Source organism: Rhinolophus hipposideros (genome assembly GCF_964194185.1).
Source record: "Rhinolophus hipposideros genome assembly, chromosome: 14".
Taxonomy (NCBI): domain Eukaryota; kingdom Metazoa; phylum Chordata; class Mammalia; order Chiroptera; family Rhinolophidae; genus Rhinolophus; species Rhinolophus hipposideros.
The window spans coordinates 36,678,710-36,695,641 of NC_138060.1; the positions used below are offsets into that span (position 1 = coordinate 36,678,710).

Sequence of the window (16,932 nt, forward strand, 5' to 3'; positions counted from 1 at the left end):
TACAACTACCACACAACCCAGCAATTCCACTTCTGGGCATTACACAAAGAAAAAAACAATTCAAAAAAATATATGCACCCCTGTGTTCACTGCAGCATTATTTACAAAGCTAAGATATAGAAGACACCTAGACGTCCATTGTTAGATAAATGGATAAAGATATAGTATATATAGCCACAACAGAATATTATTCAGCAATAAAAAAGAATGGAATCTTGCCATTTGTGACAACATGCTAAGTGAAGTAAGTCAGACAGATACCGTATGATTTCACTTATATGTAGAATCTAAAAGATAAATTAAAAATACAAATCAACAAACAAAACAAATACTCATAGATACAGCAGTACCTTGGTTTTCGAATGTCTCTGTTGATGAACATTTCGGTTTATGAACGCCGTAAACCTGGAAGTAAATGCTTCGGTTTTCGAACATGCCTTGGAAGTTGAACATGTCATGCGTCTTCCGCTGAGTGAACATCCTGAGGCCTAGCTGTCGGCTGTTTTCAAACGTTTCAGTACTCGAATGGTCTTCCAGAACAGATTACATTAGAAAACCAAGGTAACACTGTACGGAGAATAATCTGATAGTTGCCGGAGGGGAAGGGTATGAAGGAATGGGTGAAAAGGTTGAAGAGGAATAAGAGGTACAAATTTCCAGTTATAAAAGAAACAAGACACCCAAATGTAATATACAGCCCCAGGAATATAGTCAATAATATTGTAGTATCTTTGTACTGTGACAGATCAGATATATCATGGTGATCACACGGTAAGGTATATAAATGTAGAATCATTCTGTTGTACATCTGAAACATAGCATGTCAGCTGTCGTTTACTAAAAGATAGATCAGGAACTATGGACTCTGACTATTTAGCTTAGTCAGAATTTGCAGATTTGATTTGGCAACGTTATGTTGCCTTTGTTTCCCTTAAAGTCTGCTAAGACCATATTTGCAGAGTTTCTAGTGACCAAATCAGATTGAGAGTCTGCCGAGTTTGGGAGAAATTTTTTTGAGACATAAACTGTCGTGCTGAGAGTGGGTTTCAAGCCTGGAGCTATTGGATAAGCCAGGACTGATAAACGCGGCAAGTGCTGAGGAAAACATGGCATGCATTGGTGGCGATATAATCCTGTTCTCCTTACCATCCTTTCTTCTCCCCCTTGTAAAAACCCTCCCCCATTTTTAAAAGAGGTCATTTGGTTGTATTACAATTTGATGCTATGTTGAGTTGGATCCTTGCATTTTTTTATTTACACGTTTGACTCATAGCTCAGTGCAGAGATAATAGGAGGTACGTTCTTTATAGTCAGGTTTACATTTTAAACCAAGAAACATCTCTCCTGATTCTTGGTTTAAGTCGGGTTTTATTTAATAGACATTTAATCTTTTGCTCCTTTTCCCTTTTAGGAGAAAGAGATAAATCATGGAAAATGCTAATAATAGGAATTTATTTTTTAAAAGGAACTTAATATTTGCAGTATGTTTCAGACTCTTCACCTATTAATGATTAAAAAGATGACCCAAAATGCTAAAATAATCTCAGTCACCAAGGGAATATTTGTTTGGTGTACTTTACTTATCAATGCAGAAAAAAAATAAAAGTATTTCCAGCAACAAATAGAAGAAAGGAATTTATGCTCAATCCAAGTTAACCAGAAAAATCTCTTTTAATGAAATACCTCTTAAATATTCCTGTACTTGAAACATAATTTTTTCCTCAACCCCTAAGCACCACGTAGGATATGAAGAAACCTGATGTGCTTTATTCTTCTCTATTACCTGAGTATGACTGACATTTTAACTCCTTGCCCCCCTGAAGACACTGGGAGCTATCTGTATGGAGTTGCCTGAGTAAGGATGGCAGAAGTGGTTTAAAAACACACTGCAGATAGCCCTTCTTTTCCAGGTTTTATGAAGAGAGGTATAGAAAAGAAAAGCAGGCCTTACCTACTGGTCACAGGTGTCAGTAACATCTGCGCTACGTCCAAGCAGGACCTCTCTCCTTTCACCAGAGTCATATTCTGCCTAGCAGAACCATTACTACCAGTTGTGGAGCAGCTCTTATAATTTTTGGTAAGGTCCGAACATTATGTCTAAATTAAATAATGCTACTTTGGTATTTAGTTGTTGAAAATAAGCAGCCCCATCATAAGATTAAGAGTCAGTTATGTGGTCCGGATGGGGGTGAGGAGAGAGTGAGCCAGCAGAGAATCCTAACAGAGGCAAGGCACTTTGAAATCCTTTCCTGCTGTACCTCACTCTGCTCTCTTAGCTTCTCCGCAAACCCATGTGTGTTTGGAGATCAAAACATTAGCAGCTTTCTTACCTTTTCCAACTCAGTGTGCATTTAAGGTTCTTTTTAGAGCTCTGCCAGTTCTGCTCGGTGACTAAATAGCTACCCGATGGGTAAAAGTAATTCAGAGCTTCACCCATGACAAGTTGTGTCTTTAATCTCCTGTCTAAAGAATGTATAGATTATTAAAAATGATAAATGACAATAATGGGAAGGAAAGAATAAAAGTCCATAAATATGGCCAGGCAGGAGGCTCTATGTATAATGAAAAGGGAACTTCCAGCTCAAAAGCAACAATTTATGTTCTGAGGGAATTAATGAGTTTCTCAGGGAGTTAGGGAGGATTTGGAACTGGGGGAAATTACTCTGTTTCTCACCTGTCCAAGCAAACAACTGCACAAGGTGGGAGGAAACCGAGCACAAGCCCATCGGAGGACTAGCCAGTCCTTACAGACAGTGGTGTGTTTAAATGGACTCATCGTGGGAGGCCCAAATTTCAAAAGGATGACATACCAACAGCATCAATTTCTCAGGTAAATGTTGGAGTCTTCCAAAACAACCTTTGGTTAAACAGATGACGTTAAACAGAACGAAGGTGAGAAAGATAGCTTGGTTTGCAGAAAACGGACTGGACAGAGGTGCAATCAAAAGAGATGGCATCGGCCCATGTACACATATGTATACACTATATAAAATTTACCTTCAAATTTTATCTCCATCAGACTTTTCAAAACACTTCATTCTTCCATCTTTTAATGATAACAGTTCTTGAACATATCATATCAGTCTTAGCATGCTGGAATTATCAGGAGTGGTCAAATAAGTGGACAAGATATATCTGAATACCAGTGAGTACAAGAGGTCAAGTTGCCTCATAATCTACAACCTTTGGTTTGACCAGCCCTGCAGAGTGGAACTCCAGATACAGGCAGATATCCCAATACAAGTTGTGCATAGTTTTGGCAGTGAATTTAGTTATTTAAGTCCAGAGTCTTACCGTGCTTCCTAAGGCTAAATTCTCTGATCACTTCCTTTATCATGTCATTTGGGAACAGTTTTTACCACCTCGTCCCCATTTTTAAAGGTACAGGATGTGTTTCTAAGAAAATTTCAAACCATATTATCTCTGTTGCCTCTTGCTACTCTTGAAACGTATTTTTTTATCTTGAAAGAATTTAGCTTTCTGTAATGCATCTTCTTTGAGGGCAGCTGTGTGTGGTCCACGAACAAAGCTATACAACAAAAGAGAGAAACATAAAAGATAAATGCCATATCACCTTTAGCAGATTATTTCAGCCTGTGTTTCTAATTTAATTGTTGCATCTTTCCTTCAGGGTAATTGTATTAAGATTATTAAACTGGGTTTACACTGGGCAGATATATCAGAAGCTGGTGAATACAACATCTGATCAAAGTATGTAAAAGCATAATTTCAACAGCACAGTTTCTTCTTCGTGGAACAGGTTCCACACAAAACTTCATATGGTTGACTCCTTTTTTAGATTTGGGTTCAAACAGTACCTCATTAGAGACCACCAGGTCTGGTTTTCCTAGTCCCACTCCCACTTCCACTCACTTAGCACAACATGCTCATTTTTCTCATGACACTATGAGTTTTATTTTCTTGTAAACTTCTTTGTGATCTGTTCTCAGCTCTTCCACCCTCCAAGACAGAAAGTGAATTTCACAAGACCATGTCTGGTCACCATAGTAATCCCGGGAACTATGTAGCACATAGTAGACACTCAGTAAGTATTTAATGGTAGCAGAAATGAATGCCCCTCCCTTCTTCCCATCCATCCAAATGTTTACTCTCTGTTCTGTGGAAGGTACTGTGTTAGGTACAGTGAGCGACACAGAAACAGTGCCCTGTCTGGCAGGCGCATAAAGAGTTTGACTGGGAATCATGAGTAACCTGACAATAAAGGAGAGCAGGAGTCTGGCTTTGGAAAGCTTTGGATGCTAGACAGAAGTCAAGGAATTATAGAAGCCAAGTGCTGACTAGAAGTTCTGGCCTGTCCAATAAAACTCTGAGCTGATGGAAAAGTCCTATAATCTTCACTGGCCAGTATGGCAGCCACTAACCACATGTGGCTGTTGAGCACTTGGAACATGGTTAGTGTGACCGAAACAATGGAATTTTAAATTTCACTCCATTGGAAACTAGTGGCTACTGTATTGGACAGTATAGGAAACAGCCATTTCAGATGTCATTATTTTACAGAGAGGTGGTGGAAAGAGTTTTGATTCCAAAAGCATTCTTATATTCCAGCTTCTCACTAGCTGAGTAGCTCTAAGCAATCATTTAACTAGAGTGATCCTTATTTCTTCAGGTGTAAAATGGGGGATAGAAACAACCTATGTTGTGACCAACAATTGAAATCCCCTAGACTAGTGACTGTGGCCTCTGTTGGTGACAGGTGAGGAAACTGAGGTGCATATAGGGGTGAAGTTCAGTGACAGCTGAGATTATACCCAACTCTTCTGATACTGAGAATCCAGGGGTACTTCCAGTGAACTAGGTTTTTATTCAGGACAATAAGAAGAACTATGAAGACATTTGGAACAAAAGTGAAATGAGAAATGTCATGCTTTCCGAAGCACCTGGATATGGGTGCAGAACCACTGGAAGGCAGAAGGCCTGGGGCCGGCTGGGCAGTTAAGAAGGTATGAGGAGCCTGGCATATATGTTCTTCATAGACAGTGAATATGTGACAGCCTGATGGCCCACGAAGAGAAGGTTTATCAGTACCAATAAGTCTCAGAAATTCGCTGAATTGTGGTCAAGGGAAGAGTCGAAAACTCCAAATGTGGAGACAAGGGAAACAGTGGCAATATTCACTATGATCTGTTTTTTCACGTTTGGATTTTTCTCCTTTCACCAGTAATAAGTCTAATCTCCCTCACAGACACATCGCTCTTTAGAAAATGAGTACCGCAAACATATAGAAAGAATTTAAAATTAAATTACTTTCACTTCTCTCTCACACCACATACTCTTCTTTCATCTATAATCCTCGTTAGGGGTGAAGGAGACATCAAACCAACAAAGAAAACCATGCCGTTCATGTTACACAGACCCCGAAGCCTCCATGCATTATATCCTATATGACTGGGCTTCTGAAACTCAAATCCCAAAGTGTGTCTCGGTTCCCTTCGTCAGTGCTCTCAGGAAGGTACTAAGTTGATCAACAAACTTCTCCCAGTTACCAAGAGCAGCAGTCGTGGCTAAATTTCAGTGCAAATCCAATTTCCTCACACCTTTCCCATCTTTTGCTCTTTTCTGTATTTTCTTATTAATTTCCAGGATAAATATTATGAACTCAAATTCTGCAAAATCTTAATTGTTTGTATGCACAGAACATGGCTCCACTGTCTTGGAGATTACATTCTTTTGAATCTGGAACAGTTTTCATGGCTTGAGTTTATCTTATATACGCTGGTCTCTTTCCCCCAACCCACCTCTCTTTCTACTGGATCTTTACTATGGTAAGTTTAGTTACCTTTGTTAAGAAAAAGTTATTCAATTGGTAACTGCTTCTATAGCATGGCATTGCTTTTTTTTTTTTTTTTTGCCACAAATATTTGTATTCTCACAAGGGTTGAACAAGGATAACTGCCATATGTCTGAATTCCCACTTTTTCACTCTGTTGTATATAGGAGCTGGGATTTGATAAGAAGCATTCGATTACCTTGTTTGGGAATCATATAGACTTTTTGAGTTTCTTTCTCCTGTTCTAGATACTTCTTTACTGATTGGTAACTCCAACAAATAGGTAGTGAAGATAAAGAAACAGAAATGAAATACAATTGATTCATTTTGCAACTTGTGCCCAGCTCCAGCAAAGCTTTTGGAAAAGATGTGGCAACTAGATAAAATGAGGTGGGTAGGACAAATCGTAGATTTCAGTTCTCTGTGACCACAGAGTCCTCCCTCTATGCAGATAATCAGGAGTCAGTCATATTGCATTTACTAATTGACTGGATTCACTGGAGTAGAAAATGCAGACAAGATTGCTTCTATTTCAATAGTTCTTGAAATACATATTTTGTGTCCAGAAAACATACTTTGGAAAGCAGAATTACAATAGATGTATTATTCATGTGGCATTGGTGACTGTGTCCATTTTTACAATTCAGTTGTTCTGGCTCTGGTCTTTCACTGCTTTAAAGGCTGGCACAGGTGCTTTCCTGACTGGATGAAGCAATAAGCAGGTGGCTTTCTGTCTTTTACTGCCTCTGAGCAGCTCTAAGTGCTTACAAAGAGGCTACCCTGCAATCTCACCCTCACTGGCCATCTGTCTCCTTGGTTGCCTGTGTTCTGGTCCAGTTCTTTTCTTTTCCATTTGATAAGAATCAGCTTCTACCTGGTATTTCTTAAAATCTCACAGCAGAATGATCTAATTTTTATGTAAGTCATTCTGACGATTTGGCAAGGTATCTTTATGGCCAGGCCTCTTGCCTAGCAGGCATTCCCATCTTCCTCAATTCTATGCGCTCAGTTCTGCCTCACTTCTCTTGAAAGGCGCAGGCAGGGAGATTCAGAATCAGCTGTGTGGTTTGGTACCGTTACAGCCTTTGGTTACTTAGAGAAGGCCTGGGGTGTCCCAGCCTAGCATACCAACAGGGAGTTGACCCACAGAGAGGTGTGGATTTCATATCAATTTCTGATGCCCCAACCAGTTCCCGACATTTTACCATTTTGGATTTGTAAGAGAAGCTGAGCCTCTAGTTTATCTAGGGTACTGTGGAGAAGGGGAAGAGACTTCCCGTCCAACAGCACTGTGAATCCCCTTCCCCACTCATATTGCTCTTCAAACAGAATACATGGTGGGAGGGGTTTCCAAAAGTGCCTTTTAATTTGTATAAGCTGGCTCCCGCTTCTGCCCTTGCAGGTACGGCCTGCTAAATAACCCATGGGGCCTAATACAAATGCAAATGCGAAACACCTTTCCACACTTCCAGACACCTGCAGCAGGGGGAGCCCTGTTCTTGGTGGACTGACTGCGCAGGCCTATTTTAGGCCTGACTTCAGGAAGTATTTGCTGCTGGACAGTTCCCCTGGCTCCCAGCAAGATGAGAAGAGCGATTCCAAGAAGAGGCTTCTTAGAGCTTCTGCAGCTGGGGCTTCTGGGTTGGGAGTACCTCTCTGGCCCTGATCACTACACAGAAATGCACACACTACACAGTAAAAGTAGGCAAGCCGTCAAAGGCATCTGCCTAGGTGTGCTTCCCGGGGGCTGGTGCACATTTGACTTCAGTCAGATATTGGGCAGGTATGTGTGTGTTAGTACAGCATGATTTTACCACTGAAACAAAGAAGCAGTCTTGTAACTACTTCATGTAAATTATTTCTAATTTTAAAAGTGTAAGTAGTATTTGGAAATGCAAAAGATGATGTATATTATTAAGTTTTAAAAGAAACTACTTTCGCCTTAGTTGACATTTTTTAAATATCTTAATTAAAAAGCATTAAGTTCTACTTGTATTCCTGTCTTTAGGTATATTCTGTTTCTTTTTCTTCTATAACATCCATACACGCACACCATCCTACCTCCCCTTAGGAAAACCACCTGACAGTGGGCTGCAGCCATCATGCATGTTACTTTCAAATACTTTAGCATGTCTCTCTCAAGAACAACGACATTCTTATACTAATATGATGCTTTCACCACAATAAGGAAATCCACATGGATTAATATCCACCATATTGTATATTGTTTATACTCAAATTTCCACAATTGTCCCACAAATACCAGCTACATAAGTTTTTTTTTTTTCCTGATCTATGATCCAATTGAAATTCACACTATTGCATTTGGCTATTTATGTCTCTTTAGTCTTTCCCATTCTAGAACAGTATCCTACATCCCTCTGCTGTTCATGACATTGAAACCTATGAAGAATATATGCTAACTGTTCTGAAGAATATTCCACATTCTGGAATTGTCCAATGGTTTCCTCATTATTACACTTAGGTCAAACATTTCTAGGAGGAATGTCACATAGATGATGTTATCTCTCCTTACATCACCTCGGGAGGCACATAATATCAGATCGTGGATGAAGTGGGTACTGCCTGATCTTACTGCCAGACCTCACCATGTAAAAGCACATTTCCCTTTTTGTAATTAATATGTAATAGGAGAGCGGTTCCATGAGACTGTGTAAACAGCCTGTTCCCCAACAACCTGTCGCCCAGTGGTTTTAGCATTTTTTGATCCTTACTGACTCAGTTATTACATTTGGGATTACAAATTGGTGATTTTCTAATTCTACCATTTCTTCTACCTTTATTAGCTAGCATACTTCTACAAAAAGAAGAAAAAAAAAGCTTTCCCTCACCTCCTCCCTTGCAGGGCATTTCTATAGATTTGTGGCTTTTTAAGATTCAATCTATTTTAATCCATTACTGTCATTATTCTTTCTGAATAATGTCCAATGTCAAATTGTCCAACATTGGGCTAGGGGAAATCCTTTCAAGATAGCTCCTTTGTCCTTTTGATACGACACTGCTGGTTGGGACTACTTTCTTGCTTTCTGGCATAACATATGTTGAGGCTCACATTGTACGTTCCCCACTGCAGCCTAGAATTAACCATTTTTCTAAGAAGCCCTGGTTCCTTTTTAGGGAGGCATGATATTTGTGAGTCAGTATCTGGTCATTAGGTATGCTTATTGTCACTGGGGAGTCCCAGTGGTTGTTTTATTTCAACAACTAGATTTTCTCCACTTAATCTGTTTGTTTGGTTTTCAAATCAACCTGGTCACTTTTGATTAACTCTTGTTCCTTCACATTATAGTTTCATATTGTTTAGCAATAGATTTTATCCAAATAGGATGATGGAGGAGGGGGATTAGGAAGAAAAGGAGTGAGAGGAAACAATAGAGAAGGAGGAGAGGGTAGAGGAGGGTTCATTTGTCAAGTAATAGCAAATGAATAATACCTTCTCAACTCTTGTAGGTGCTGCTGTGGATTTGCAGAGCTGAGTCTGTTGCATTTTGTTTTGAAGTTTATTGGTGGATATTTGTTGATGGCACCTAGGAAGAGAATAAGTTATGATGAGTTTCTTACGGCTATTAACATTATAGCAACCTGCTCTGTACACAAAGTCTCACTTCATTTTCTTCAACATCCAGCAAAGAAATATACCAACTAAGGTGGCCATATGAGATGAACGCAGACTTCTCAGGGGAGTCTCTAAAACTGGGTTTAAAAAACAATACATCTCTGCTGATTTTATAGGTGGAGAATTCAATGTACTTTTCAATAAGATGCCTTTCGCTGCCCAAGTTGGTCAGACATTAGAGGAGATATCATAAGCCAGTCCTAAGAGTCTGGCCTCTAATTGACATGAACTAATTACAACAGTTATTTTTATTTGCGCTTTTGAAATATCCAAATGCAAAGGGAAAGGACATTCCCTTTATGGTCTCCATATCATTAAAAACAACAGAAACAGTAGCGCCATCTTGGGTTTAATTCATTAGTGGCTCATTTTATTTGGAAGTATATTAATTTTTCATAATAATAAAGCATGCCTCTTTCCACACCAGTTCAACATTTAAAAGACATTTTTATGGGAAACTTTAAAAAAATGTATTATTTCCTTGAAGCATTACATTGAACAGACGTGTTAAACACAATTAAATCTCTTCCTGGTGAACCAAGATCCTAAGTAGCAGGTTTGTCCTGGGCTTGTGGTATAGTCCCGTCTCCAGAGCTGCTGGCGTAGATTGGGCTGTGTGCTTCTAGACTGAATGGCCCGGCAGTGTGACGTTTCCCTTACTGTGCCTCTGAGTTTTAATTTTTTACCTGTCTTAACGCTAAGCATCAGGTTATTTGTTAGTAGTTTCGTTTAGGAAATGTGTTGATTTTGAAATGGAGGGTGCTTGATCACCAACTCTATCACAGCACTGTGTTAAGTGTCACATGACAGAAAGGGAACTGCACTAGGATCCCCAGGAGGGCGGTGACCTGTCTGTTTCGGTCACTCCTTGATCCTCCACACTGAAGAGTGAGTGGCCCACACCTGAGACCTACGTGTTAATGTAGAATGGGTAAGAGTCTGTGGAGCAGCTATGGAATTAAGTATGCAGCCTCGAATATGATTTTGTCAAAGCCTTTTTTCAACATCTTGCACTTCTACAGCTATATTTTAAAGACTGGTGATATCTAGATACTTAATTTCTAGAAAAGTGGTGTATAACTGTGTCATGACTATAGTTTTCCAAAAAGCACTTTCGATATCTCTCACTGATCCCAAGTAATTATTCTTAAAACAGCTCTTCCTCTTCTCCTGGGTGGTGGTGAGGAAGTCATTTATCTAATCAAATACAGGTATACCTCATTTTATTTCACCCTGCTCTACTGTGCTTCACAGATGTTGCGTTTTTTATAAATCGAAAGCAACACTTTGCACCAGCAAGAAGATTATGATTTGCTTTATTGTTACACTTGCCCTGCTGCTGTAGTCTGGAACTAAACCAGCAATATTTCTGAGGTATGTCTGTAGTTTGTCTAATTACCATGAAACACCACTAAGAACTTTTGGGGACTGGGGAAGGAAGTTCCATCTTAAACTTCCTGTCAACTTTTTGCCTAAGGAGTATTTCTTTATAAGTTTCTCAGAGTCTCTAAGGGTGTTCTTTTGTTTTACCTGAATACGAATGCCTGTGATTACTTCCTTCAGAATGACCCCGAGTCCCCATTTGTTTTTCCTTCTTTCGAGCTCCTCTTTCTGGTTCCTACTCCAGAACACATTCACATGAGTTTCACTGTGGAAGTTTACTGCTCCCATCAGTGTATCTCAAACCATGTGTGCATAGGAATCACCTGGGGGTCTTGATAAAATGCAGAGTCTAGTTCCGAATCTTTGGAGTAGGGCCTGAGATTCTGCATTTTTCAGAAGGTCCCAGGTCATGCCAATGCCGCCGTTGGTCCTCGCCTCACACTTGGAGCAGCCAAGTCCCATCAGCAATTTCCCAAGGCTCCTCAGACCTCCCTTGCACTGACTAGTCGGTGTCTTAGCAGCCTTAACTGCTCTCACCGTGTCATTTTGGTGACACATTGGAGACACACTCAGAACCTCCCTTACAGTACTCCACTGGGTGTTCTTTAGCCTGTGTGTTCATTTTTCTTTTTCTGAACTCCAGGGGTTCACTTGCCATGAAAACATTCAGAAATTCAACCAAGTGCTTTTCAACCTCCAGTCATTATCAAGATACGGCTTTTAAAAAAATTATTTTTATGTTTCCTGTTGCATTAAAAATGAATTGCATACATTCAAGGCAAGCTCACGCCAAGAAATATGGGCATGTTTTATTTTATGGGCACCAGCTATACTAATTACTGCCATCATAAAAAGTCATTAACAAGGCTGAGAAAGTTTTGCAAGGATATATGCTTCATTCTGACAGGTAATATGGTATCTCCTAATACTTCAAACGCTGTCCTTGGAACTTGTAAAAACAAAGGCAAGAACTGTTGAATTTTTTTTTGGCTCTCTCTGTTGGTATGTTAACTGATGAAACTTTCCATCAAAGGGCAGCATGCTAACGTTACATGGCAAGGGTTTCTACTTTGTAGCTAAAGTCAAGGCTGAGATTTATCCCCGCCCACCCCCCACTACACTGCTACACTAGACAGATGTGTGAGCAGCTGCTTGTTTTGATTGCTTCTCCATAGGAACCAGAGACATAAAAAAGATGAGCCAGAAAATTAAATGCTTAGGAATCAGAGGTTTCCTCCCTCGCTATTCATCATTACATATTTTCCTTTCTGACCCTGCAGTACCCTTGAAGACACACAGAGGCTTCCAAGAATCCATGTCAGCTCATCAACCCTTCTTTGGGAATACGAAGTATACTATAAATGTGCAAGAGAAAACTGATTTGGTGACTTACGCCTGATTGAGTTTATAAAGGATTTCACAAACTTCACACCAAATCTGTGGTCAGGTTTATGAATTCGGCCAAGCTGGACCAGATGCTGATCCAAAGGGTGACTGGCTAGGTCCTCCAATTCCTTGTCATTCCAAGCAGGGCCAAGGGAAATCACAAATAGGGCATAGCCTTGACATTTGGCTCTCGAAGATTCTTTCTTTAAGGTTTCCCTGTCCAACTGACTGGTTTCCCCAGCAGATATCACAAATATGACTTTGTTTCTTCTCAGATTTGGCGCACTTAAGAAGATATTGTCCACCGTCCACTGTAAGGCATGACCAATAAAAGCATTTCCATTCAGTTGTTGCACTGCTTCTTCCACGTGCCTCTTCATGAGGCGTTTACTGTTGTAGGTGGTAAGGTTGAACTCAGTTCTAATGGGACTCCTCTGAGTGTTGGGTAGGAAGTTGGGGGGAGCATGGCTTAACAGGGCCACCCGGTCTCCGGTGACAGAGGTCTCTGGCTCGGGTGTGATTTCAAAGTGATCTAGCAGCGCTCCCAGGAAGCCTCTTATGTCTTCAAACTCAGCACTTGCCACATGGCGGGAGCCATCCAGAAGGAAAGCAGCATCCATGTAAGACTGCACAGGGGGCGGTCTGGCTTGATCACAGGAAGCATCGGGCTTGCACACATCTGCCAACCAAAAGTCACACAGCGTTACCAAACAGAAGTGGAAAGATAGCATCGCAAATATTGCAACATTTGGAAACTGCATGATCTTTGATGATAAAATAGTTACTCAATGCCTGTGATAGCAACAAAGGAAGATTTCCTAGCCATGGTTTGTAGCTACATCCAAAACGACAGATTCTTATACCCAGCCGGTGTCTTGAATTCCATTCACTAATGCTATCTGACTTTTAAAACTTAGGCAGCTTGCAGTTGAAGTTTCATCTTGGCTGTGTTTTAAATTTATAAAGCTTACAATGGACAAGTTATCTCATGCTTGTAAGAGTATACTGTGTCATTACATAAAAGCTAACGGTCTTTCAAAATGGACAATATACAGGTTAAACCAATGGCTCACACTGGGCTGTGAAAAGTAATCTGCTTAAAAAGAATGAAGAAAGCAGTGAATCTTTTATTTCATTTTGAATAAGGGGTCTATAATTCAATGTCTGTGTACAGACCTTAAGGGCAAAACTGCGGCTCATGCTGTTATCTCTGCAGTGATTATTAGTTGAAAGCTCAATATGTGTTTGTTACATGAATATACTGAATATTAAAGGACTTTTATAAAACAAAGTCATTTTAATAAATATGCATATCTCATTTAAGAAAAGAATATATCGTAATTGAAAGAGAGTGAATTTGATTGACTCTGCCACAATGAATATTCAGAGAAATAAAAAAAAAAAGGAAATAGAAGGATCTTCAAGTTCACTTAATCTTCTAATTTTACAGAAGACACTGAGGGTAGGAAAGTAACATCATTTTGTCAAAGGATATAGCAGTATTTCTGCAGGTTTCTACATAGGAAGTTAGTATTCTGTTATTAGAGACAGACTACGTGGGGAGGCCCCTTGGCCTGAAAGCCAGGATACCTGGGGTTTGGTGTTACTGTACCCAGTAACATGCATTCTGTGTGTTTCTGTCCAAGTCACCCTGGGCCTCAATTCTGCACAATTCCTCTGCACAAATAGCTGATTGGGTCAGATTCACCCAGAGAGCCCTTCTAGGACTGACATTCTGTAATCCTAGCTTTGCAGTAATAGGTCATGGTTAAGGATGAGAATGGCCTCTTTAAAAACTAAAGAGAAGAATGAGAATGGAATAACACTCATGTGGACAGCTGGTACTTAGTTATGGGCCCGGGCCACAAATAAAAGCGATGAGATAAAAGGTTAATAACCAGAATGCAGATCTTAGGGGATGTAGCAAACTTCCCAGCTTTATTCTTGCTCCTGGACTCGACGTGGCTCTGGACAAGTTCTATTTTCCTTACTGAAATTCAGTAAAATTTTATGACCATGTTTAATAGTCAGATGACAGAGCAGTCACCTGTGTACAAGGCAGTTTCTAAAATCAGGGACAGCAGGCTGCCCATTTGTTCAATTTTGTGGGGTTTTTTAATTGCAGTAAACGATAGCCAAAATATCTTCCATTATATGCCTAAGAGACAAAACAAGGGTTTAAGCCAAGAAATGGAGCCAAAATCTATCCCCAGTCACACATGTGCAACTTCTGACTGTGTAATATACCAGCCTGCTGCTGTAACTGACATGTTTCAAAGTGCAACTGAGATTGTAGAGGGTGGGCTGCACCTCCCCACAGTCTGGGTAGCACGTTAAAGGCTTTGAGTAAGAATGCCAGTTCCTAAGTGACTCTGTGCAATTGAGAGAGACAGAGGGGATGGAGGGAGGGGGAGGGGAAAAGAGGGGAACGGGGAGGAGGGAGGGGAAGGGAGAGGAGGGGAGAGAGACAGGAGAGAAGAGAGAGAGAAGAGGGGAGGTAATGAGGGAGAGATTGATTAGAAGGAAGCAGAGGGGAAGACAGGAAGAAGAGAGCGTTATTAGAAGAAATTCTACTTCTCCCTCAGAGTTACCACCTCCCTGTGAGGTCAGTTATACAGCAAGAGTTACACATATTAAAGGAGAGGAATTAAGCATTTCCTTCAAGGACAAATACAGTTTCAGGGAACAGAATAATGGGATCTTTGTTCCCCATAAATTGCAGTCGTTTTAAAGCCAGTTTTCCTGGGTTTGCTCTGGCTGTGAAGCCCTGAGCAAATGATTTCATCTCTCTAAGCCTCACTTTCCTCATCTGTAAAATGGAGCTAACAATAGTTTAAATGTTTTAGGGTGACTATGAGGATTGAATGAAACAATTAGAAGACTGCTTGGAACACCATAAGTACAATAGTTTATCTACTAACTGTCATCATCACCATCATCAGTGTTATGTAAAGCTATCAGAAAAGTGCATGGTTTCTGATAAATATTTGATAACAGTTAGCTCTCACACCCACCCATAATCTCAGCGGCTTTCACTCTTTTCACAATTACTAGAACATTCAAATTATTAGAATACTCAAATACAGGTCCAGCCAGTTCTCTAGCTAGGCCTATGGACTGTATAAAAAACAACACACAAACAAGCACTGCAAATCTTTTTGATGATGCTTGACATTTGGGAATCTATGAAGCGTCTTTTCAATGAGACATACATGAGTTTCTGCTAATTTCCACCTCTACTGTAAAACATTTCTTTGGGGTTGTGAACATTTGAGATTTCACACATAAATATACTTTACAACATAAACAACTTGGCAATGAGACAGGCTAAATTTTTCTAAAAATCATTACTGTTTCCTGGAAGCGGCACGAAGCAGAGAAACCTGGAATGTAACCCTCCTGATGTGACACATGGAGCCGACCTGTTTGCTGAGCTGAGAGCACCGCCCCTGGACGATGCAGTGTGATGAGATGAGCCCCAGGGAAATTCGCCCAAGGCCACGCATGTCCTTGCTGTCAAATTCCAGCCGTTCCTGCCAACAGTGCCTCAATATATTTAACAGGCCTGATCAAATTATGTTCTCTCTGTGGGTCTTACCAGAGCAGAAAGTGCACCTCTGGAGTCTCTCTAATGCCGGCATGTAGTCAGTCCCGGATGGAACCATAATTACTTGGAATGTGCCAGTGTCGTCAATCTGCAAGAAGTAGAAGCAAGAGAAGGAACAGCTTAATGGGTGGGGCTGTAGGAACTTCCCAGGATTGTTCTCTTAGTTCCCAGAGAACTAAGAGGTAAGGAGAGCAACACTGCTGCTTGTATGGTGGCACAGCATGTCAGGGTGGCTGAGGGCACTGCCTGGGTTTAAGCCCTGACGCCCCCTTTAGCTGTATGACAAGTTACTTTGCCGCTGTTTCCTCATCTGCAAAATGGAATAATGATACTACTTTCCACTGAACAGGGCTACTGTAGACATTAAATGAGTTCATAATTGAAAAGCACTTACTGGCACAGGGTGGGTGCTACATGGGTCATTAGAGACTACAAGCACTTTCCTATCCATGATCTCAGCAACCAAGTGAGTTTGTTCTTATGTTCATCATCCCCATTTTACAGATGAGGAAACTAAAGCTCAAAGAAAGGTTAAAGAGTTAGAAAGGACAAAGGTCTCAAGGTCTGGGCAGTTATTACTAAATGCTATTCTTGCTAAATGTTAAAACACAGCACAGTATTTTGCAGACACAGCTATAAAAGGATGAGCTTGACTGGAACCCAACTGAATAAGTGCAGACAACTGCAAAAAAGAAATCAGCTTATAATTAACCAAATCAGGATAAGTTTAGCCCCCTGCAAAGAAGAAATCAACATGTAATTACCTGAATAGTGTATATAAGTAATGGCTGTACCTCCTTTGGAGGAGACAGAGCTTTGGATGTGAATCTCCTGTCTCCTTTACTTGCTGCAAGTAAAAGAAGCTACCTAGGAACAACCATGTATCGTTCTTGAATAGAACACCCCAAGTGGTGAACCCCTTGAATTTGGTAACAAAAGGACTGATCCAACTACACTAGACACAGAAGCCATTTAAAGAGGATCAGAGACAGCCCCCAACTCCCTGCCGTACCCCAAGTTCCAGAAGACCAAGTGAAATCACAGGATGCATTTTACAACTATCTTTGAGTCCCCACTGGGCTTGAACCAGGCTCGAACCTGGCTTTACAGTGCAGACCCAGATGCACG

General features: G+C 40.5%; 1 protein-coding gene across 1 annotated transcript in view; it reads right to left on the minus strand.

The window, feature by feature from the left end:
• Positions 1 to 2,821: 2,821 nt before the first annotated feature.
• Positions 2,822 to 16,932, minus strand: part of COL6A6 (collagen type VI alpha 6 chain) — an 87,190-nt gene continuing 73,079 nt past the window's right edge. Inside the window, exons 32-35 of the mRNA XM_081071585.1 lie at positions 15,796 to 15,892; positions 12,205 to 12,876; positions 9,246 to 9,339; positions 2,822 to 3,529 (exon numbers count right to left, since the gene is read on the minus strand). Of these exons, the coding sequence (XP_080927711.1) occupies positions 3,418 to 3,529; positions 9,246 to 9,339; positions 12,205 to 12,876; positions 15,796 to 15,892 (975 nt within the window). The 3' untranslated portion in view covers positions 2,822 to 3,417. The remainder of the gene's footprint in view (positions 3,530 to 9,245; positions 9,340 to 12,204; positions 12,877 to 15,795; positions 15,893 to 16,932) is intronic.